This window comes from Nothobranchius furzeri, chromosome 17 (assembly GCF_043380555.1).
Source record: "Nothobranchius furzeri strain GRZ-AD chromosome 17, NfurGRZ-RIMD1, whole genome shotgun sequence".
In the NCBI taxonomy this organism is placed as follows: Eukaryota; Metazoa; Chordata; class Actinopteri; order Cyprinodontiformes; family Nothobranchiidae; genus Nothobranchius; species Nothobranchius furzeri.
In genome coordinates this window covers 45,531,565-45,553,378 of record NC_091757.1, presented here as the reverse complement: position 1 = coordinate 45,553,378, position 21,814 = coordinate 45,531,565, and the positions used below count along the sequence as shown (strand labels likewise).

Here is a 21,814-nt window from a genome sequence, read left to right as displayed (position 1 = left end):
TGTTCCCATGGACACATTAAAGTATGTTTGATTTCATTTGAAATTTCTTTCTCTCCATGATCAACATGATAGTCATCACTAGTAACAACTTTCATTACTGAAAACATATGTTTAGCTATCCATAATGACTTTGATTTTCCTTACAGGTGGACAAAAATGGGAATATCTAGTATTCCCAAGTTTTAATACTTATTTATCGGAAATCTATTGGGAAGTCATTGATCTAAAACAGCTCATAAAACTTATGAATAATAAAATAAAATAAATAGTATCAACGCATTTGAGTTTCATTAAATTAAGATTTATACTTGATAAACACGTTTATTCTGAATAGAAAGTAAACAATGAAAAGTAGGAGAGCTGGAGCACTTGGGAGATGGTTTTATTATAATTAGGTGTATCTAATAAAACCATTTGTGCTCGCTTGAGAGCTCCAGCTCTCCTGCTTTTCATTCTTGATGTTATCTGGCTGTAGAGCACCAACCCGTGAGTGGATGACATGCAGTTTTACTTTATATTTAGATAGTAAAGATTATGTGTGTGCACACTGTTGTCGACGAGGCAGCGTCCTTTGTTTATTTGCTACAATGGCCTGCCATAATTTGTCAGTTCGCCCCTAGCGGCCATGTGTGTTACTACACCATCTCCTTCCGCAGGGACTCTTTTCAGACAAGGTGGTGTCCGCTCCCTCCGCTCCAGAATCACTGAAAGCCTCAGTTGTTGTCATGGAGCTCAGCTCAGGAGTCGGGGGAAACGTTTAGTCCGAGTTTCAGTTCTCTCGCTGGCTGGAGTCAGTCTGAAGCGGCTGGGAAAGAGTCAGGTCAAAAGAGTTTGATGCGTTTCAAACTAGAGCGAGGCAGAGTTTTACAGGTGAATTAAGGTGAGTGTTTCTACTTTTCTTAAGAGTTGATTTAATTAAAAAGTTTGCATTTGAGAAAATATTTGTTCTGATTGTTGTTCACTGTGGTTTAATGTGAGGGAGCTAAATCCTAGAAAACATGACTAGTATGTGCATTTTACCATGGTTGACTTTTTATTTTAAACGTTTTCTCAGCTTTAAAGCTGTATTTTCATTGAACATGTACAAGAAAACATTAATCTCTTTCCACTTTGACCTTTCCTGCTCTGGATAATGTCCCATTAGAGCAGGAACTACCTCATCAGGAGACTTTTGAATCAGCAAGAAGCTCCCTTGTTTGGAAACTTTTCCTGTGACCTTCCACATAAGCCTTTGTGTTCATTTACTGATCCAAACCCAAACTTCTCTTTACCTCCATAAACTCTTTAGTTTACTTGGCTGCAGCTTTCATTCATTCCCACCATCTAAAGAGGCGTAAAGGTATTTTAATCTCTTGTGCCATATAGGTTTTGAGCAGAGGTGGAAAGATTACGAAAATTTCCTACTTAATTACAAGTACCAATGCTTTGATAATTTTTTAGTACAAGTAAAAGTACTTGCCTACATTTTTACTCAAGTCAAAGTAAAAAGTATAGTAAATAAAATGTACTCAAAGTAAAAGTTACATTTTTGTCGGCATAAAGATGGCTACATCAGTGCTGTCACGTTGAGAGGATGGTTTGGGCCCAAAATGCAGTAACCCAGGATGATACGAGGCAGAAGTGGATAGGAAGTAAAAATCCTTTTATTTTAGGAGGCTGGGCATAAATCCAAAGGCAAATGCTGGCAAAAAAGGCAAAACAGAAGCTCTTTCATGAGCAAGATCAGGAGAACACACGAGATGGACAAAACACTGACAACGACAATGGACCGACAAGACACCGAGACAAGACAGGGCTTAAATACACTGGGGCATAATGGGAAGCAGATGAGCTGCAGGTGTGTGGAGTGTGGGGGGAGGACCAGGTGAAAGCAATGACTAATCAGGGAAGAAACTAATATGACCAAAGAGTGAACCTAAAAACAGAAAAGCAACCATATAACTAAAATTCTAAAGGGAAGGAGTACTACAAAAACCGACAAAACATAATAAAGAGACTAATAAAAATGAAAAGCTGAAACTATAAACACTGCAGAGGGATGACTGGCTGCAGAGGGGTGACTGGAGAAGACTAAAGGAACACAGGAGACACATAAATGAGATGCAAACAAAGGACACATGAGGGCACTATGAAACAAAAAAAGGAGAACCTGGAGTGGGAACTGGAGGGGCTGGGGAACAAAGGGACACAGAACATGACAGTACCCTCCCCTCAAGGGCGGATACCAGACTCACAAAACCAGAACAAGACAAAACCACAAACAAAAGACAAAGATAAAACAGAACACGAGAGACCACACGGCGGGAGAGGAGGGACCAAACAAACAACAACCCACAAGGGCGGGCGAGGAGGGACCAGGGGACTCTGGGGGGCCGGCGACGGGGAACCAGGAGGCGGGACCGGACAAGTCTTGGGGGGACGGCGACGGGGAACCAGGTGGCGGGACCATGAAAGTCTTGGGGGACGGCGACGGGGAGTCAGGAGCCGGGAACAGGAAACTCTGGGGATCGGGGGCCCTGGAGGAGGACGAGGAAGGATCTCTGGAGACAGGGACTGGGACCGGACCATTTGGGACTCGAGAGACTGGGACACTTGTGGAGTTGTCTACTCCTGGCCTGGAGGCGTCGTCTACTCCTGGCCTGGAGGCGTCGGGCTGGGCCAGAGCCTCGTGGACGGGCTGGGCCGGAGCCTCGTGGACGGGCTGGACAGGATGCGATGCGTCCTCCGGGACCACCGCCGAGACAGGATGCGATGCGTCCTCCGGAACCACCGCCGGAACTGGATAAGGTGAAGGCAGGTGGAGCTCAGACTTGGACTGCAGAACTTGGACCTCTTGGACTGGCTGAACAGCTCGGGTCTCCGGGATGATGAGGAGATCGGGCTGAGTTGGAGATGGTGGCGAGTGGAGCTTGGGCTGAGGTGTAAGTGTAGGTGACACCTGAACTGTTGGTGATGCTCTGTCCACAGAAGACCTGACGGCGTCGGCGGCATCGTTGACGTGGGGGGTTTTGGGTCAACGGAGGTGTGGAGATGGCAGAAACCGAAGATGAGGAGGAAGAACAACCTACCAGGGATGAAGATGCAGCGTTGTTGGGACCAGGTGAAGGTGTGGAGGTTAGGACCCTCAGAGACGCTGAGAGGGCGCTTAATACAACTTCGGTAGGTGTCAGATGGTGATCCACCCGGAAAAAGCCAGTGCAGTCTGAGCCAGATGGAGGTGGGGAGGAGAGTGTGTGTGTGGGTGGCAGAAGGCGTCCTGCAAATCCTTAATGAAAATTCCAAAGACAACTCTTTTAAAAGATATTGCTTGAAGTAGCGGTTGGCCCATTGCAGAGCTCTCCCCTCTAGGCGGTACACCAGAGAAATAACCAAATCAAGGTCCGAAAGTTCCCAATCCACAGAGCGCACAACGTTCCAAACAAAAGCCCTACAAACGACCGGGTCACCATTGAAGTTATTCCTCCCATGGCTAGGATCCCGTTTACCTGGGGTTGCTGCTGGGTCCTGGGCTGGTCGGTCCATTCAGTCACGTTGAGAGGATGGTTTGGACCCAAAATGCAGTAACCCAGGATGACACGAGGCAGAAGTGGATATGAAGTAAAAATCCTTTTATTTTAGGAGGCTGGGCATAAATCCAAAGGCAAATGCTGGCAAAAAAAAAGGCAAAACAGAAGCTCTTTCATGAGCAAGATCAGGAGAGCACACGAGACGGACAAAACACTGACAACGACAATGGACCGACAAGACACAGAGACAAGACAGGGCTTAAATACACTGGAGCATAATGGGAAGCAGATGAGCTGCAGGTGTGTGGAGTGTGGGGGGAGGACCAGGTGAAAGCAATGACTAATCAGGGAAGAAACTAATATGACCAAAGAGTGAACCTAAAAACAGAAAAGCAACCATATAACTAAAATTCTAAAGGGAAGGAGAACTACAAAAACCAGTGGGACAAAACATAATAAAGAGACTAATAAAAATGAAAAGCTGAAACTATAAACACTGCAGAGGGATGACTGGCTGCAGAGGGGTGACTGGAGAAGACTAAAGGAACACAGGAGACGCATAAATGAGATGCAGACAAAGGACACATGAGGGCGCTATGAAACAAAAAAAGGAGAACCTGGAGTGGGAACTGGAGGGGCTGGGGAACAAAGGGACACAGAACATGACAAGTGCAAAATCACAACATCAGTTCACAACACGCTCATGTGCACACACACACACACACACACACACACACACACACACACACACACACACACACACACACACACACACACACACACACGTCATGGCTAATTTAACTACACTGAACTGCTTTAGTAATACTTTAATCTCTTATTCTGCATAGAGTAAAATAAAGAAACAAGCTAAATCATCACATATCTGTGGCATCAAGAAGGATCTTCAAACACAGGGATGGAGCACAATGTTTACACCTGAACAGTATCAGGATGTTTTAACTCACAGAGAACAGCAGGTCCTCTGTTTTATGAGCTAAGCGCTGAGAATCCGCTTGTTATGAGCGCTAAACGTTATTTTGCCGCTGCCGTGCGGAGCAGTGGGGAACCACATTTCAAACACGGAACCAAGTCTGGCTACCGAACCGAGTGGAATTGTGATGACGTCACACCGGTGCGCTTAGGTGCGGGTTCCAACCCACAGGAGAGGAGGGAGAGAGGAGGTGAACAGCGAGTGGATCACAAGGACTGAACTGATGTTTTGGAGAAGAAGTGTACACCTACACCCCCCACGGTTTAGACGTGGCGCTCATGCAGGTGTCTCTTCCTGTTCCAACGCTGCTACACACAATATTTATAATTTATTAAGCCTATAATTTGTTTTTACTCAGTAACGGATATGATTTAAAATGTAGCGAATTACAATTCCTTTTTAAAAACTTACTCGAGTAAAAGTAAAAGTACAGCTTTTAAAAACGACTTAAAAAGTATAAATATACAAAAAAACTATTCAATTACAATAAAGTGAGTAAATGTAATTCGTTACTTTCCACCTCTGGTTTTGAGGGACACCAGCTCTAATGTTTAGTTGCTCTTTTGCTGCACAGCCCTGCTCAGATAAGCCCTCAGTATCAGCCGCAAATGCAGGAAATCCTTTGGTCTGCAAAGTTGTTGAGAACTTATCTCGTTCTAGCACAGCTCTGTGGCTGTCATAATGCAAACTGCAGAGAGACTTCTTGTGTTAAATAATCATTAGAATTAGAATTAAATAGTTGTAAAGTGGTGGGATCTTTCTCTCCAAAGTAAACACCTGCATCTGACTAACAGCGTCTGGACTCTTGTTGGTTTTAGCATTAGTCTGTTGGGTTTTCTGTATGTCTCATCTCTTCATAACAGACTTGTTGAGTCATTTAGAATAAAGCCTGTAAAGCGTGTTTTTCTGTGTCAGCAGATCCTTTTCTGGTTTCCCTCCCCTGCTTCAGAATGTCTTCATGCTTCAGCGTCATTTCCGTTTCCCCCTGAAGTGGAATTGAGGGCATCACTGCGATAAAAGAGATGAATGAGGTATAAGAAGGGGCTACGAAGGCAGTTGAGCATTAAAGAGCTACAATTTCCTGGAAGTTATTTTTTCTTCTTATTTTGTTGGCAAGCAAACAAAGCTACTTTTGCACCGCTACTATTTTTGAAATCTGTAAATGTTTTGAGGATGACTCGTTTTAATAACACTTTTCTAAATGAGACAAAGAACGAGAGAGAAAGGAACGATGTTGAGTCTTTTTAACTCACCTCTTTAAGAATTCTTGTTTATATGTATTTAAATAATGAATTAAATCATTTCAGAATAAAAGTCTTCTCTTAGCCATCATTTCTTAAAGGTGTGAAACACTGAAAACCTATTTTTTAATTATTATTTCTGATTCTAATCGGTCACTCTGAGTTTTTAATGCAGGCTGAACATGAAAATAGTCTCCTACACCTATCTCCTGCATTAGCCTCTGATAGAAAACAGATGGTAAAACTCTAGGATTTAAAAATCCTGACAGATCTACGTCACACTGTCACTTATCATTCACGGACTCACCCATCTTGACTCACGACGGGAGAGGCTGTTGTTTTATTATCCGGGAAACAACGAAGGACCTCTCATTGAGTTTAAGCTAACCGTTAGCATTAGCAACACCACCACATGGCAGAAACTCCTACAGGCTCTTGCTACTTGTGGAGATAAAACATCCACATTGCAAAGCAGATTCAGTGGTAGAGTTGTGTTGCTGTTATTCAATCTGAGGCGAGAAGTTCAAATATCAGCAAAACCTGCTGCCTGAAGCTCAGCTGTGATGTGGGCAACTTTTAATGGTGCATCGCTAAATCTTCCCCCCTGAGAAGGACTTACAAGGCATTCATTCCTACTAGAGACTGCTCAAATGTATTGATTAAACAAGTTAATAGTTTTCCTCTAACTAGTCAGACTTTCTAGTATTCTTTATTTGTGGTCTTGATCAAATAGTTCTGAAAATGAGGTAAAAAGCATTTCAGAATCTAAAGAAAATATTTAAAACATATTTAAGAAAGTCTGAAGGGAGACTAATTTTGAAAAAGGCTTTGAGGATAAACGTTGAATGTACGCAAGTGTTTGTGATGTTTTGTATATATGTAAAGTAATAGTTCTGTGCCAGACTATCAACAAACAAATCCAAACTTGTTCTTCTAGTTGAACGAGATATTCCCTCAAACCTTCCCAACATGTTCTCACTGTTATCCTTCAGGGCCGCTCTGCTCTCCTCAGAAGGTGTCACCTCATCCTGTCCAAGTCAGACTCTCCTGACTCTGCCAAAGCCGGGCTGTCTGTGGACTCTGGAGATGGAGCAAACGCTCAGGCGGAGAACGATGCTTCCTTCCCGCTCTCTGAGATCTCAAACCTGTTTGAAAACGAGGATGCCTCTCAGCCAGGACATGACACGAGTCAGGAGTCGGCACTGGAGCCGCCTCAGACTGACCAGCCCTCAGACAACAGGCACAACCTGCGGATGAAATTCCAGGGTGCTTTCAAAAAGGGCATTTCCACCCCTATGGATCTGCTGGAAACCACCATATATGAGTCAAGTGTGGTCCCAGGCCCCAAAAAAGCACCCATGGACTCTCTGTTTGATTATGGAACGTACGGAAATGCAAGCAACCAGAAGAAACGCAGGAAAAAGCTCCCAAGAGGGTGAGAAGAGTACAGAACAGCACCTGTGTGTTTCCAGGACCTGATAGTTTACTGGATCAGGTTTTCCATATGGACACTGGTCAGTTTGGAAAAATTCTGTCATCAAACAAACACTTTCTGTACTTTAGTTTCTTTGACAGAGGTGTGCCACACACACACACACACACACACACACACACACACACACACACACACACACACACACACACACACACACACACACACACACACACACACACACACACACACACACACACACACACACGGGCTGAACAGAGAACATGTTGTTGGATCCTCTGTGGTTGCTGAGGTCATATTTAGGCTGCTGCTGGTTCCTGACTGCTGCTACCCACCTCACACTCACAGAGGTCCATTTATCCAGACACTAAGGGGTGTTGGTGCTTTCTTCAAAGGTGGTTTGTGCAACATTTAATTCTTAATTTTCCGCCAACCAAAAGTGAATAGAATACTTTGATTGAATGGAATTTCTGCTTTTTTAGTGCACAAGCACAATGTGTGACATTGTTTAACATCAAGATCTGTGTTTTTTTAGGAAAACGGAGGGTTCAGGTGATGATGGTCAAAGCGTTGACCCCCCAAAAGTAATGAAAATCTTCAATCGCTCTCTGCTGTTTGAGTGTGTGTCACGTGGGGAACCAGAGGCCCTCGAGGGCCTGCAGGAGTACCTGCAGGATCAGCAGAAGAGGTTAACAGATGAGGAGTTTAGAGGTAAGACCTAAATGCACTTGGGGATCTAGCTGTCTCTGCTCTAAAGGGAGAATTTAGGCTTTTCATTTATCTGCCTGGCCATTGAGTTTCTCTGTTTCTGCCCTGTTCGCTGTCACTTCTGGCTCCAAGGATGTGAGCGAGAAAAGGTGGAGTTGTGTGGCCTTTGTCCCATTCAAACATGGGGCTTCCTGTGTGTGTCTAAGAGGTTTTCTCAGGGAGCAGAGAGAAATCACAGCCAACTGCTGAGTTTGTGGGACCATTAAGTAAAGCTTTACCATCATTCAACTTTCAACTGAGTAGCGACTAGAAGTGAAGTCTAAGTCTCACCCTGTTAAAATGAATCTGAAACTGGTGAGATGAACACAACAGTTGTGAAACTCTTTGCTCTCTTGTGTCATTGTGAACTAATTCCCATTTTGTTCACTTGGGAAACTAGAAGTCGCATATTTTACAACACTACACACCCCACACACACACACACACACACACACACACACACACACACACACACACACACACACACACAACCTCCAGTTAGTGTCATCTCATCATGTTGAATCAGCTCGACAAAAGCTGAATCCCACTAATTGAATTAACATGAGAATGAACGAAAGCGACTCAAACTAGCAAATGAGAAATGTCTGAAACTTTGTTTCAAATAAATAAAAACCTTGTTAGAATATTGCTTACTCTTTATTTCCACCAATGTGTCATGATGCTATAGTTGTGTTTAATATTCCAGTTTGGTCCTTGTTTCTTTGTATTTAGTCATGTGATTGTTTCTAGCTCCACACGCCTGTCCATCTGTACCTAGCTCACTTTCGGTGATCACTTTCCGCCAGCATATTTTCTCAGTTCCTTATCTGCTTGTGTGTTTCTGTTCTCTTTTTGCTGCTATCTGGTTTTTAGTTGTTTTAATTCCGTAATTGAAATCAAAAGTTAAACACAAAGCGGGATCCAACTGCTTGCATCCGGGTGCAATCATGTGCTCGCTTCTTTAATTGTGATACAACTCTTAAATCTATCAGGGTTATATACAGGAAGAGCAGAGGACTGAGTCCAGAGAACCTATATGTTATCGAATATCTGGATTCTACCAACAACTGGTAAAATAATCTCAGGTGATTAGTTTAAGTTAAAACCCTAAACTTTAAAGAGACAATATGTAGTTTTTACCATGAATCTCTGGAAGTATACATTGAAATATTGTTCAAAATTATTTAAATGATGCCCAGTTGTAAATATATATTGGCAGCTTTATAACATATGGCCATAAAAATCGGGTCTAAAATACATGGGAGCGGGTCTAAGTCTCTGGGCAACACCATATTAGCAGCTTGTTTCCTTCTATGGGAGTTCGTGAGGACAAAAATAAATTTACTGATTTGTAACAATCGGTTACAAAATGTTTGCCATTCATAAATGTTTTTGTTTTACACATTTGTCTCTTCGCTCATTGCCAGTGATGAATGGGCGTTTGGTGTGCTTGCCATTTTGCTGGAGGTTGTGCTCCAAAGGATTTTTGACCCTAATGGCCATCCGTCCATAAGGTTTTACTCGAACACAAAATTGCAGCTGGCTTGCAATGTACTGCCCCCTATCGCCAGGGAAAATACACATCATCTCTTTAAAGTAACACAGAGCAGTTTCCTTCTCCTCCAAACTACTGGTAGAAATTGGAACTACAGCTCATGTAAACAACCCCTCTGCAGCCTGCTGTAGCTAGCGCTATCCACTAGCTAACAATACCATGAGCCAACGAATACTAAAATAAACCCTGGGTGTTTCTCAATGTCAAGGCGCCTTGCCATGCGAGGCGAGGGCAGGTGCCTTGCTTACAAGGACACCGTCCTTCCTTGGTCAAAGAAAATGGTTAAATGGAACAGACTTGCATCACGTGACCGCGGCTTCCACGGCGGTCACGTAACGTCACGTGACACGGGAGATAATGTTGTATTTTATATGTATTAGTTTCAATATAAATATATAACGAACCTTTTACTTTTTAAATCGTGTACATGTTTATTATAATTAAAAAATATAAGCGAGTTACTACCAGCTAGCCACCGAAGCTGCAACTACTAAGCAACTAACCAACAATAGAAACTTCTTTGGATCTAAAAAAAAAACACTTTAAATTAGTTGACTTACTTTTTAACTTGAAAATAGTCCCCAAAGTAGCTGCCGGCTTCTGATCCGCCGTCCTTTTGAAAATACAGCGGCGTATTGTGGGTAATTTTTGGCCAAGGCTAGGCTACAAGACACCTCCCATGTGTCCTTGCTCAGCTAGCTAAACGGCTAACAAACGGAGAGCACATGCCTCGGTAGAACATGAACATTGGAACCGATTGGAACACGTCTTGGTGGCTCCTGATGACGTATCTCCTAGGTAACCGGGGTGGGACCAAGATATCAAGGCAAGGTTCCTTGACATTGAGAAACATCCCCGGAAGGAAAAACATCCACACTATTGGAAAAAAACAAAAAAACAATACAAAAGTCCAGTAGCAACAAAGCCAGGTCACCATCAGTCAGTGATTTCTTTGCCTTCTTTAGCTCCCAGAAATGAGTGAAGAGCGTGCTGGTGTTTTAGCTCTTTGCTTCGCCTCCGAAGACAATACTTTCTTACTTTTACTTCCAGGCTTCGCCATGATGCCAACTGACAAAGCAAACTTCTTTTTTCGTCTCCTTTTGCTTTTTATTGACGATCGGCGAACTGAAAATGCTAACTGCTTGCATTACAGCTAAGAACTGTACAGCAGGTAAGGAGCGACACTAGGGCACCTACCCACTCTACAAAACTATCAAGTGCAGTTGTTGGTCAGCAGTGGTCTGCAGAGTGGTGTCAAGATATGAAACTTGTCAAGCTTCTAACTCCGCAATCACTGAGATCAATGTTAAAGCTAGTTTGAAGTTTAAAAAATCTATTGTTACTTTCAAATGTATGAAGCAACCACTGATGTCAAAAAAGATGCTCACTGACATATGATAAAAAGGAGATCAAAATATCAGGGTTTATGGGCAACTAACTGCCAACCTAACTGACATACACCACTTATTAAACGTGGAGATTCACTGAGAAATGAACAAATTTGCTCTCCATGAAATACAGTTGGTCACTCTTACCCCAGCTTTCCACGGGAGCCGTCAGCAGCACGTTACTGCAGCAGCACGTCATAGCTGCTGATAGGAACCGCTGTGATCAACAGAACCTTTTCCACTGGAGCCGTCGGCAGCCGTCAGCAGCGCGAGTCGGCCGCGTCTCAGGAGCAGCATGTCGCGGCCTTTACGCGCCGGTTCTATTTTCTACGCCCGACGCCTCTGAAACGGGTCAAGTTCGACATTTTTGGGGAAGGAAAGACAGGAAATCGGACGCGGAAATGGAGAGAAGCTACCGAGATTTTCAGAATAAAGAACGTACTGCCTTCCGGTTGCTTTACTTTTAAAAACTGTTACTAACTGTGCGTCCCCGTGAGAAGTTATCACCTAGCTAGCGGTCTCCTTTGTTTTTCAGGTCCGTATTGGCGATTATAAAACGGACAGAACATAAAACACAAACCATGTCGTAATTTTCTCCTGCTTGTTGTTGTGTTTACTGACGAAGTCACTCGTGTGATTTCGTGCTCTGTCAGTGACAGCTGCTCCCCTGCTGCTTCGCGTCTCGTGGGAAGGGCCAAGCAGCAGCTTACGCGAGCAAGACGTACTGCTGCAGTAACGTGCTGCTGACGGCTCCCGTGGAAACCCGGGGTTAGTTTCACATGCAGGCTGAACGTGAAAATATTCTTCTACCTCTTTCCTGCATTAGCCGTTGATAGAAAATAGACAGGGAAACAGTCTGGTCAGAAAAAGCTACACAGATCTATGTCACACTGAAAATTAGCCTACATGGTCTCACCCATCTTGGTTGTTGGGACCTCAGAAGGCTGTGTTGATTTAGCGTCCAGGAGTGAGCTAACTGTTAGCAATAGCAAAATGTCAGAACATGTTCAGGCTTGTTTTATTGGAGGAGGCAAAACATCAGCGTAGCATTTTTTTAACCAAAGAAAGCTGGGTGAACAGAGGGGAAAAGTTGTGTTGCTTTTAGCCAATCAGAGGCGAGATGTTCATATATCATGAATATTAATGAGTAAGACTCCACTCCACTCCTCCAACTACCTTTTACTTCCTGAAACAGAAACACCAGAGCTTTTCTTCTTACAGAAAATGCCTCACAAGGCATTCATTGATATTAGAGACCACAGCAGATGCCTACTTTAAGGCGGAGTCTCAGAGGTAACAGGAGAGGGAGCCACACATCCCAGCTCCTCCTGCAGGATCCCAAGGCATTCCCAGAACAAAGGATATACAACCCTTAAATATCCAAACCCCACAACCGTAGGAGAGGATCGGAACATTGATGGATCAAGTAAATCAAGAAATTTACCTTTTAGCCGACTGACCATGTTTGACCAGTGCAAAGCCCACATTACATTAGTGATCCATCTCCCTCTCTATCCTGCCTTCATTCATGGGAAAAATCCGATACTGCTTGAAGCAAAGACTCAGCCCAACAAGCATCCTTTTCATGTGGAGACCCGTGACCTCAGACACTCTCACCTTGGCCCTTTTAACGATTGTTCCTTACAGACGCCACTAGAAACTTACAAAGACCATCCTCCCCTCCATGACCATGCATTGAGGTCCTGTCTGATCATCACTAACAGAGTCAGAGACAAGAACTGGCCTTGGACGAGTCCAGCCTGCACTAGGAATGAGCTCCGCTTTGTACAGAGAATGTAAACACGGCTCTTGTTTTGCTTGTGCAGAGACTGGATGGCACGTAAAAGTGGCTCCATACTCCCATATCACCCTCCTCAAAATGCCTTGGGTTGGCTCAACCAACTTGGTCTAAAGCTTTCTGTGTCTAATCTGTCCACTAGAGCCCTCCACGGGGAAAACATGTCTGCCTAAAGCCCTGCTGAACCTGTATGGGGGTCAAAACAACACCATCCCACTGCTGGTGGACATTGCAGAGAGGACCGGAAACCTCAGGGAGTTTATTAATACTCCATTTAGGGATCTCTATTACAGAGGTAAGATATTAAACTCATAAAACATGTTTTTATTGGTGGTAAATAAAGAGACTAATTAGAACTGAACAGTTGTGAAACCTACGTTTAGGGTCTTATCGTGACCCCATTGATTAGAAACAAGCAGTGACTGTTTTATTTAGGATTGATATCTTCTCGCCAGGCTGAGGCTCAAACGTGTTTACAGCCTGTAAATGAGAACATCCAGACTTTGTGTATTTGGAGTTTATCCCTTTCATTATTGGCTGTAAGATAGTTGGGGGAACTTTTATCTTTTTATGCCCTCTTTTCCATAATTTCCAACACCTTTAGTCACTTTTGTTTTTGCTTCCGTCAAGCTCACATGAGAATTTATAAATCAAAACATTTTTGTAACTTCTCACAGATTTCGAGTCAACATCGTTTTCTCAGTCAACGCCGTTATGAAATCGAGGCGGCATGTTTTTAATTAAGCTGAAGCAGAGGTATGAGGAGAATTCAGTGGCAGTAACTCTTATGTGTTTTTGTCATCAGGCCAGACGGCACTCCACATTGCCATTGAGCGACGCTGTAAACAGTACGTGGAACTGCTGGTGGAGAAGGGAGCTGATGTTCACGCCCAGGCAAGGGGTCGCTTCTTCCAGCCCAGAGACGAGGGGGGGTACTTCTACTTTGGTAACAGCAAACACAGCAACCCTTTAAGTGTGCTCCTGTGGTTTTATTCTTTTGCTTCTGTCATTTCAATCATTTCAGTTTGTAATGACGTGGTGGATTTGATGTTTCAGTGACTTCACCGGTCACAAACGTGCCTTCTACCGCGTAAAAAGGAAGTGACATCAGTCCCTCCTACCTTTTTTACTTTAACTGTTTTTGTCAGGACTCCACCTTATACCCTACACTCGTACGAGTAACCGTCATAATAAATTCCCTCCCAAAACACACAAGCCTTATAGGTTGTGTCTAAAGGTGTCTGTGTTCAGCAGTTAGGAAAAGTAAACATCATAATCCTGCTGGGAGCCAAATCAACACTGCCCTCTGCTGGATCTTCTAAGATTTCACCACAATCTCGGGGAACTGGAATCTCTTCATAATAATTGTTACTCAGAATCCATTCAAAAATGAAGCCAGAGGTACATTTTTGAATTTTCAGACATGTGTTGATGTTCCACCAAGCTCAAATCCAACATCTTCTTTTGATCAAAATCAAGTCTCACATTCTTCTTTCATCGCAGAAGAGAGGATTTCTATTTTCACTTAGCACGGTTGTCATCCCCAAATGCCGGCGTGTCCGGGCCCAGTGTGAGTAATTTGCCGCGGAGCTTTGCAGCGAGGTGAACAGGAACCTGGCAGGGCTAATGGCTAATGGGATTTAGGCTCACGCTAACTCTCTACGTGCACCCGTGCAAATCCATGAAGAGGAGCGTTTCTATGTGAGGTGACAAAGTAATCTGTCACCCATGGCAACGGCGCATTTTCAGCAGCTGCTTTTGGCACTCTGTCCCCTTTGGGCCCCTCCCTCAAACAGCCGTTAATTGTACCACTTTCAAGGTGGGGATTTAAGTCAGATCTTTGATCCGGTGTTTAGTCGGCTTTATGGAAGGCTACAGATGCCAGATACAGCTCTTAATTAACCCCCCGGTTGTTTTATTATTATTATTCTACTAAAAGCACATTTCAACTAATCTCCTGTGATTCTAAATTGATGTGAGTGCTCTCTGGTCGTTTACCCAGGTGAGCTGCCCCTCTCCCTCGCCGCATGTACTAACCAGCCCAACATAGTGCACTACCTGACAGAGAACCCGCACAAGAAGGCCGACCTGCGACGCCAGGACTCACGAGGAAACACAGTGCTGCACGCACTAGTTCACATTGCAGACAACACCAAGGACAACACCCGTTTCCTCACAAAGATGTACGACATGCTGCTCGTTAAGTGCACCAAGCTCTACCCAGACTGCAGCCTGGAGAAGATCCTCAACAACGACGGCATGTCACCTCTCATGATGGCCGCCAAACTTGGCAAAACAGGGGTAGGTACATTTACGATCGCTGCGTTTCTTTTTGATTTGATGTTCAAATCAAATAATCAGCTTCTCTGTGTTCCCACAGGTTTTCCAGCACATTATCCAACGAGAGATTAAGGATGAGGAAGTTCGTCACCTGTCGCGTAAGTTTAAGGACTGGGCGTATGGTCCGGTGTACTCCTCGCTTTATGACCTGTCTTACGTGGACACATGTGGGGAGGAGCCGTCTGTGCTGGAAATCCTCGTTTACAACAGCCGCAATGAGGTAGATGAAGTGCAGTAACTCCCTTTGAGCATAAAAAACTTTGCTGCTTGTCTAACAAAAAGTTTTGTGTCCTTGTTCTTGTGATCAGAACCGCCATGAGATGCTGGCTGTGGAGCCTTTCAACGAGCTGCTGAGGGCCAAATGGCAGAAGTTTGCTGCCGCCACCTTTTACATCAGTGTGATATCCTACCTCATCTCCATGATCATCTTCACCTTAGTGGCTTATTTCCACCCAACAGAAGGAACGGTGTGTGTGAGTTTACTCAGAATGCAGAACTTTAGCTTAAGAAAAGTTTTTTTTAAATCTCATTATCTGTGTCACAAATATGTTTAGAGTTTTTATCCTGAGTATGTTGCAGCTATGAAGCTGCACCAACTATACAACTGATAAACAAAGATGAGTTTATATGAGCTTATTTATTATAATTAAAATAGATAAAAGGACTAATTCTGCTCTAAGATGATGCAGCTCACAGCTGGTGTAGATAATGAGACTAGAAGAAACATCTGCTTTGGCTTTTTCCATCCATCCATCCATTTTCATCCGCTTATATGGAGTCGGGTCGCGGGGGCAGTAGCCTAAGGCGAGAGGCCCAGACTTCCCTCTCCCCAGCTACTTGGGCCAGCTCCTCCGGGGGAATCCCAAGGCGTTCCCTGGCCAGGTGAGAGACATAGTCCCTCCAACGTGTCCTGGGTCTACCTTTAGGTCTCCTCCCGGTTGAACGTGCCCAGAAAACCTCACCAGGGAGGCGTCCAGGAGGCATCCTGACCAGATGCCCGAGCCACCTCAACTGGCTCCTCTCGATGTGGAGGAGCAGCGGGTCTACTCCGAGCCCCTCCCGAATGACCGAGCTTCTCACCCTATCTCTAAGGGAGAGCCCAGCCACTCTTTGGAGAAAACTCATTTCGACCGCTTGTATCTGCGATCTTGTTCTTTCGGTCACTACCCAAAGCTCATGACCATAGGTGAGGGTAGGAATGTAGATCGACCGGTAAATTGAGAGTTTCGCCTTCTGACTCAGCTCTCTCTTCACCACGACAGACCGGTACAACGCCCATATCACTGCAGATGCAGCACCAATCCTCCTATCGATCTCACGCTCCAGTTTTCCCTCACTCGTGAACAAGACCCCGAGATACTTAAACTCATCCACTTGGCTTGTTTTTTGGTTTTGGCTTTTTATAAAATAAACTAATATTTTTATGTATGTGTATGCAAAAAATAAAAATAAAGCAAGTTCTTAACTGTTAACTGTTTTTATAACTAAACTTGACTTGTTTTGTTTTATTTTCCACATTATATTCAGTGAATGTACTAAATCTTGAGTTTCACTGTAATTTAAAGAGGATTTATCGTGCAAAACCCTTTTGCATCCTTTTGTGCTACCACGTGGGCCTCTACTGCTTCTGTAAACACCCCAAACTCATCCATCAGTTTTCTGTCAGTGTTTAATTTTAGCAATTATGTGTCTAAAATGAGCCGTTTCAAAAATTCCCCATTTGTGATGTCACAAATGAAGTAATTAGAACAGAACCACGTCTCACATGCAAGAGAGAGCTGCTGCTGGAGGAGCAGCGGCTCTAATTCGAGCCCCTCCTGCATATTGGAGCTTCTCAGCTTATAGCAGCCTGAGTGGGGAAGGGTGGGCGTGGCCAGCTCCAGCTTTTTTTCTTAAAGTGGCAGAGCCCTGAAATGGCTCATTCCAGAAAGTACTGATTATGTCAAGAATAAAACTGATGAAGTCGCTGTATGTGAGAGGGATTTAGAGCAAAGAACTTCATAAATATGTTTGTAATTAAACTATTATAAAAAGTCATATTAGTTTTATCTTTTCTTTTGCAGCCTCCATACCCCTACACCACCTCCTCTGACTACCTGCGGATGGCTGGTGAGATTGTAATCCTGGCATCAGGAGTCTTCTTCTTCCTCACTAATGTGAGCCAACACACTCCGTGGCAGTTTGCTGTGATCGTCGATAACACTGATCCTCTATCAGACCTGTAGCTAAGTGTGATTATGGAAATGTTTCTCTGCAGATTAAGGAAGTCTTCCTGAAGAAGTGGCCTGAGGTGAAGTCTTTGTTTATGGATGGATCTTTTCAGCTGCTGTAGTAAGTCATCATCCTTCAACTTTGCACCACCTTCCTGATCTCTTCATAACTTTAATCTGAACATCCACTCAGCTCAGTCCTTTATTTCTCACACTTCCACTTGGTATTAGTAGTTTTTTAAACCTGTTAAAGCAGATCTATATTTTATTAAAGCAATAGCTCTTTTTGTTTAGCAGTGATGGCTTAGATAAGTGTTCTCGTTCACTGACAAGGTCCTTCCTTTTCCCTCTAGTTTCCTCTACTCTGTCCTGATTATCATCACAGCTGCTCTTTACCTGTCTGGCGTTAAGGATTACATCGCCGTCATGGTCTTTGCTCTTGTCCTGGGTTGGATGAACACACTTTACTTCACCAGAGGCCTGAAGCTCACTGGAACATACAGCATCATGATACAGAAGGTCCAATATTAAAGATAAAAGTTAAATTACCTGAAGTTTTATTATCTCTCATGATTATCTTTCTTTTGGCTTTTAGATTCTTTTTAAAGACCTTTTCAGGTTTCTGTTGGTCTATTTTCTCTTCATGATTGGGTACGCTTCAGGTGAGCTGAGATGTTTGACTTCTGCCATTTTTGTTTGTATTTATTCATTATTTCCTCGAAGTGCTCACAGATGTATTTCCACCCCACAGCCTTGGTGTCTCTCCTACCCGTTTGCCCTACGTTGTGTAACGATAGCTGTCTCACCTACCCAAAGTGCAGGGACCCAGACACTTTCAGTACTTTCCTACTGGACCTGTTCAAGCTGACCATTGGGATAGGTGAGCTGGATGTGCTCTATAGTGCACGATACCCAGCGGCCTTCCTCATCCTCTTAGTCACCTACATTATCCTCACCTTTGTGCTGCTACTCAACATGTTGATTGCCTTGATGGGGCAGACTGTGGGACAGGTGTCCAAGGAGAGCAAGAAGATCTGGAAGCTTCAGGTGACAGAGGCTCCAGTTTTATCTATGACACAGTTGTTAAGTCCCCCAGACTTTAGCAAATGAAAAAGTTTTCATTTAAGTACCTGAAAATGTACAAAATTGACATTTGCTATTGCTTTACTTGTAGTGGGCCAAGACCATTTTGGATATAGAGCGTTCTTTTCCAGTCTGTATTAGAAAGTCTTTTCGAGCTGGAGAGATGGTCACTGTGGGAAAGAACTGGGATGGCACTCCAGATCGACGTTGGTGTTTCAGGTACTTCCCATGCAGTCCAAACATCCATATCATCAAACTACATAGTTTTTTCTTAATATTAGTTGATCAGAAGTGAAAAATACCAGCATTATTTCTCCAGTTGTTTCGATACTACAGCGTTTTCCCAATGTGACCAACGAGACTGATCGCTTATTGAGTCTCATATTAGAATGAGTGAAGCTGAGCTGCAGAAAATGCACAAAGCAAAAATGTTTTTATTTACAAATGTTGGCCTAATCCCATTCATACCACACGCTGAACAATAGGAATAAAAAGTTTGAAACTCAGACATCTGTCACTTCTAATGGTGTGTTGTAACCTCAGGGTGGATGAGGTTAACTGGTGTCACTGGAACCAGAACCTGGCAATAATCAACGAGGATCCAGGTAAAAGTGAGACCAGCCAAACCACTGGGTCACATCCAGGTGGCAGATCCTTGAGGAGAGGTGAGATTCCTACTGTGGACAAGCATAGACAATTGTGATGTGGATTAAACTCAAACTCAGACCCATAAAATTTTCTTCCTCAGATCGCTGGACTACGGTGGTCCCGCGAGTGGTGGAGTTAAGTAAAAGTCCTCGAGCGAGCGAGTTGGTGGTAGAGATGGAGCCGCTGTCATTCAGACACTGACAGCTTCAGTCATAATATAGGGTGTAGACGAAAAGAAGACATTACAAATATCGCTGATGCTATTAGTTTGTAGGTAGATGAAATAAATGCAACACTTTACTAGAGATGGAATAAAATGTTATGAGATAGGACTACTGGAGGTAGGCACCTGCTCCCGGCGACCCTGCTTGGACAAGCAGGTATAGGCGATAGATGGATGGATGGATATCTACTCTAAATACAGATGAAAACACTAAAAACTTGATTTAGAATTCAAACTGAATTTAGTGTTTTAAGAACCCACAGAAAACCCATTTCCAGACGGTTCTGTGCCTTTGCATCAGTGAGCGACCGACCACTCAGGGACTTTAACATCCACGGCTCTTGTTGGGTTTTCTAACATGTTTTTTATGGTATAATCGTATTAGCTCTGCAATCACACACACACACACACACACACACACACACACACACACACACACACACACACACACACACACACACACACACACACACACACACACACATATATAAACACGTTAGTAGATATATTTTAATACATTTTTAGATTTAGAAATTAAAAATCAACTTTGCTTGCCTTACATTTCATTCAAGTTTGTCGTAAAGATGAACTTTTTTATGATGTTTGCTTTTAAGGTGGAGTGATCCAGATTGTAGAAATTATTTATATATTACACAAGTATATATTTTCTCTGTTCTGTATTAATTAAATACTCTACTTTGAAAGGCACGGGCTGGAGCTGCCAGCTCAGGCAGAACAGCTGTCATTTGAGCAGCAACAATGCTCTATGCCAGTTTGTGATGTGTGCATTATTATATGAACACAAAGACAGTATTCTGCACAAGATGGGCATGATGAGCAGGTTAGAGTTGTCAAGCAAATATGCAAATGTGGGACAATAGTCCTTCGTGTTAGGGATTGTCTTTGAATTTGCAGAGTTATTGTTCCTTTGCAGCTGGGGTGTTTGCATAATCAGCTCTTGCCATTATGCACTCCCCCCTTTGCTGCAGCGTTTTCATCACAGTTGGCTCTTTGCCCCACAAAGCTTTAATTTTTGTTTATTTTTTGTGCGTAGCAAAGTAGCATATGTGTGTGTTATTGTGCTGCAGGTCATTTTCTTAAATTCTCTTTAGTTTGAAGGTCACAGGTCATTGTGCTCTGTTTACATTTCCATGCATTGTTTTATTTTGCATTTTTACATTCTGTCTTTTTTTTTTCATTTTTGTTTATAATTTTTGTACATAGCATCACAGAGAAGTAAACACTGGTCATGTTTAATATCCATGTGGCTCTTTTATTTCACCATTAATGTAGGATCCATTTAAATGAGCACCTTAATAAAAAGTCTGAGCATTTAGGCAGGAAGGTTGAAATCAGTAAAAGTGATTTTTAATTTAATTTTTTTTTTGTGGATTATGGCTGTGTATTAAACATCTATTTAGATAATTAAGATGCTGTTGAGTTGGATTATTTCTTACATTTGAGACCTTTAAAATAAAGTATTCATCTGTGTCATTTACGGAATCCAAACCTCTAAAACAGAAGTCTGCAACCTGTAGCACTGAGGCCACATGTGGCACACTAGACCCCCCCAAAACAAATCAATATGATGCAGTACCATGCAGCTATTTACTTTTAAACCAAAGGAAACGTCTAAAACACTGGGATCATAAATCAAAGGCTTGTGAGGAAATTTCTGTTATAAATAATTAGCAACCTCATTTTAAAAATATTTATTTATTTAAAGGCATTAGGTGTATTTGTATCACTTTTACCTGCTTTAAACCATAGCTCATTCTTTTTTGCTTGAATACAAAGAACCTAATCCAAGATGTCAGCGTAATAAAAAGTGGGATCCATATGAATAAAAAAACTTTATAAAGTGCTATTAAAGGTCTGGTGCATTTTGCAGCTCAATACAAATTTTATTTTGTAGGACAAATTTTGATAAAGTCTTCTTCCAGTGTAAAGATTGTAGAGCCCAGCTCGCATCATTTACCATCTGCAGCTCCTTCCATGTCCTGCTGGTGGCAGCAGAGGTCTGAATTTTGCACCGAATTAGGAATGACAAACATGAACCATGTCTGTTTGTTTTATTTATATATATATATATATATATATATATATATATATATATATATATATATATATATATATACTGTACATTGCACATTTATTTTTGCAAATATTGAATTGTCAGAGGCTCCATAACAAGTTTGTTGAATCTGACATTTATGAAATATTGTATACAGAAGACTTCAGGTCCCCTGAACACCTGGCCAGTAATTATGAGCCTTTTGCTTCCTAATGATACTACAAGCTGGCAACACTTTACGAACGGGATCATTGCCTTTCACCTTTCATCATTACGCCTCACTTTTCCTCTTCCTCTGAAGATTTTCACATTAATGATGGCGAAGGGCCTCCTCCTCCTCCTTCTCCCTCATCTCTCCTCAGCGAGGCCAGCAGTGCTGAAGGACACGGGGAATCTCTCGCCACCTCAGAGAAGAGGCTAATCCTCTTTGCCCCAACTTTAACTGGGCCACTAATCCTCCAGGTTTATCTGAGCAGTGAGCACCTAGCGCTGCTGACAACTTGGCCTGCCCTCCTCCCATCAGCCTGTTAAGTAGGGCAGGGCTCGGTCCTGCAAGT

General features: G+C 43.0%; 1 protein-coding gene across 4 annotated transcripts; it reads left to right on the top strand.

The window, feature by feature from the left end:
- Positions 1–636: 636 nt before the first annotated feature.
- Positions 637–20,444, top strand: trpv4 (transient receptor potential cation channel, subfamily V, member 4). Of its 4 annotated transcripts, XM_054731718.2 has the most exons (18): positions 637–880; positions 2,968–3,159; positions 5,416–5,528; positions 6,731–7,173; positions 7,727–7,902; positions 12,822–12,974; positions 13,485–13,625; positions 14,682–14,980; positions 15,060–15,239; positions 15,328–15,492; positions 17,083–17,175; positions 17,277–17,350; positions 17,583–17,748; positions 17,825–17,891; positions 17,981–18,276; positions 18,404–18,531; positions 18,856–18,977; positions 19,061–20,444. In XM_054731718.2, exons 3-18 carry the CDS (start codon positions 5,520–5,522, stop codon positions 19,159–19,161), a joined length of 2,613 nt encoding a protein of 870 aa, XP_054587693.1. In that variant the 5' UTR covers positions 637–880; positions 2,968–3,159; positions 5,416–5,519; the 3' UTR covers positions 19,162–20,444. The 4 variants fall into 4 exon arrangements, with proteins under 4 accessions (XP_054587693.1, XP_015828113.1, XP_054587692.1 ...); XM_015972627.3 differs by lacking the exon at positions 2,968–3,159 and having other exon boundaries at positions 15,328–15,486; XM_054731717.2 differs by lacking the exon at positions 2,968–3,159.
- Positions 20,445–21,814: the final 1,370 nt, after the last annotated feature.

Coding starts and splice junctions, on each gene's coding strand:
- trpv4 (XM_054731717.2), top strand. Junction 7,903..12,821: donor AACAGATGAGGAGTTTAGAG/GTAAGACCTAAA, acceptor TCTGTCCACTAG/AGCCCTCCACGGGGAAAACA. Junction 18,978..19,060: donor TGGCAGATCCTTGAGGAGAG/GTGAGATTCCTA, acceptor TTTCTTCCTCAG/ATCGCTGGACTACGGTGGTC.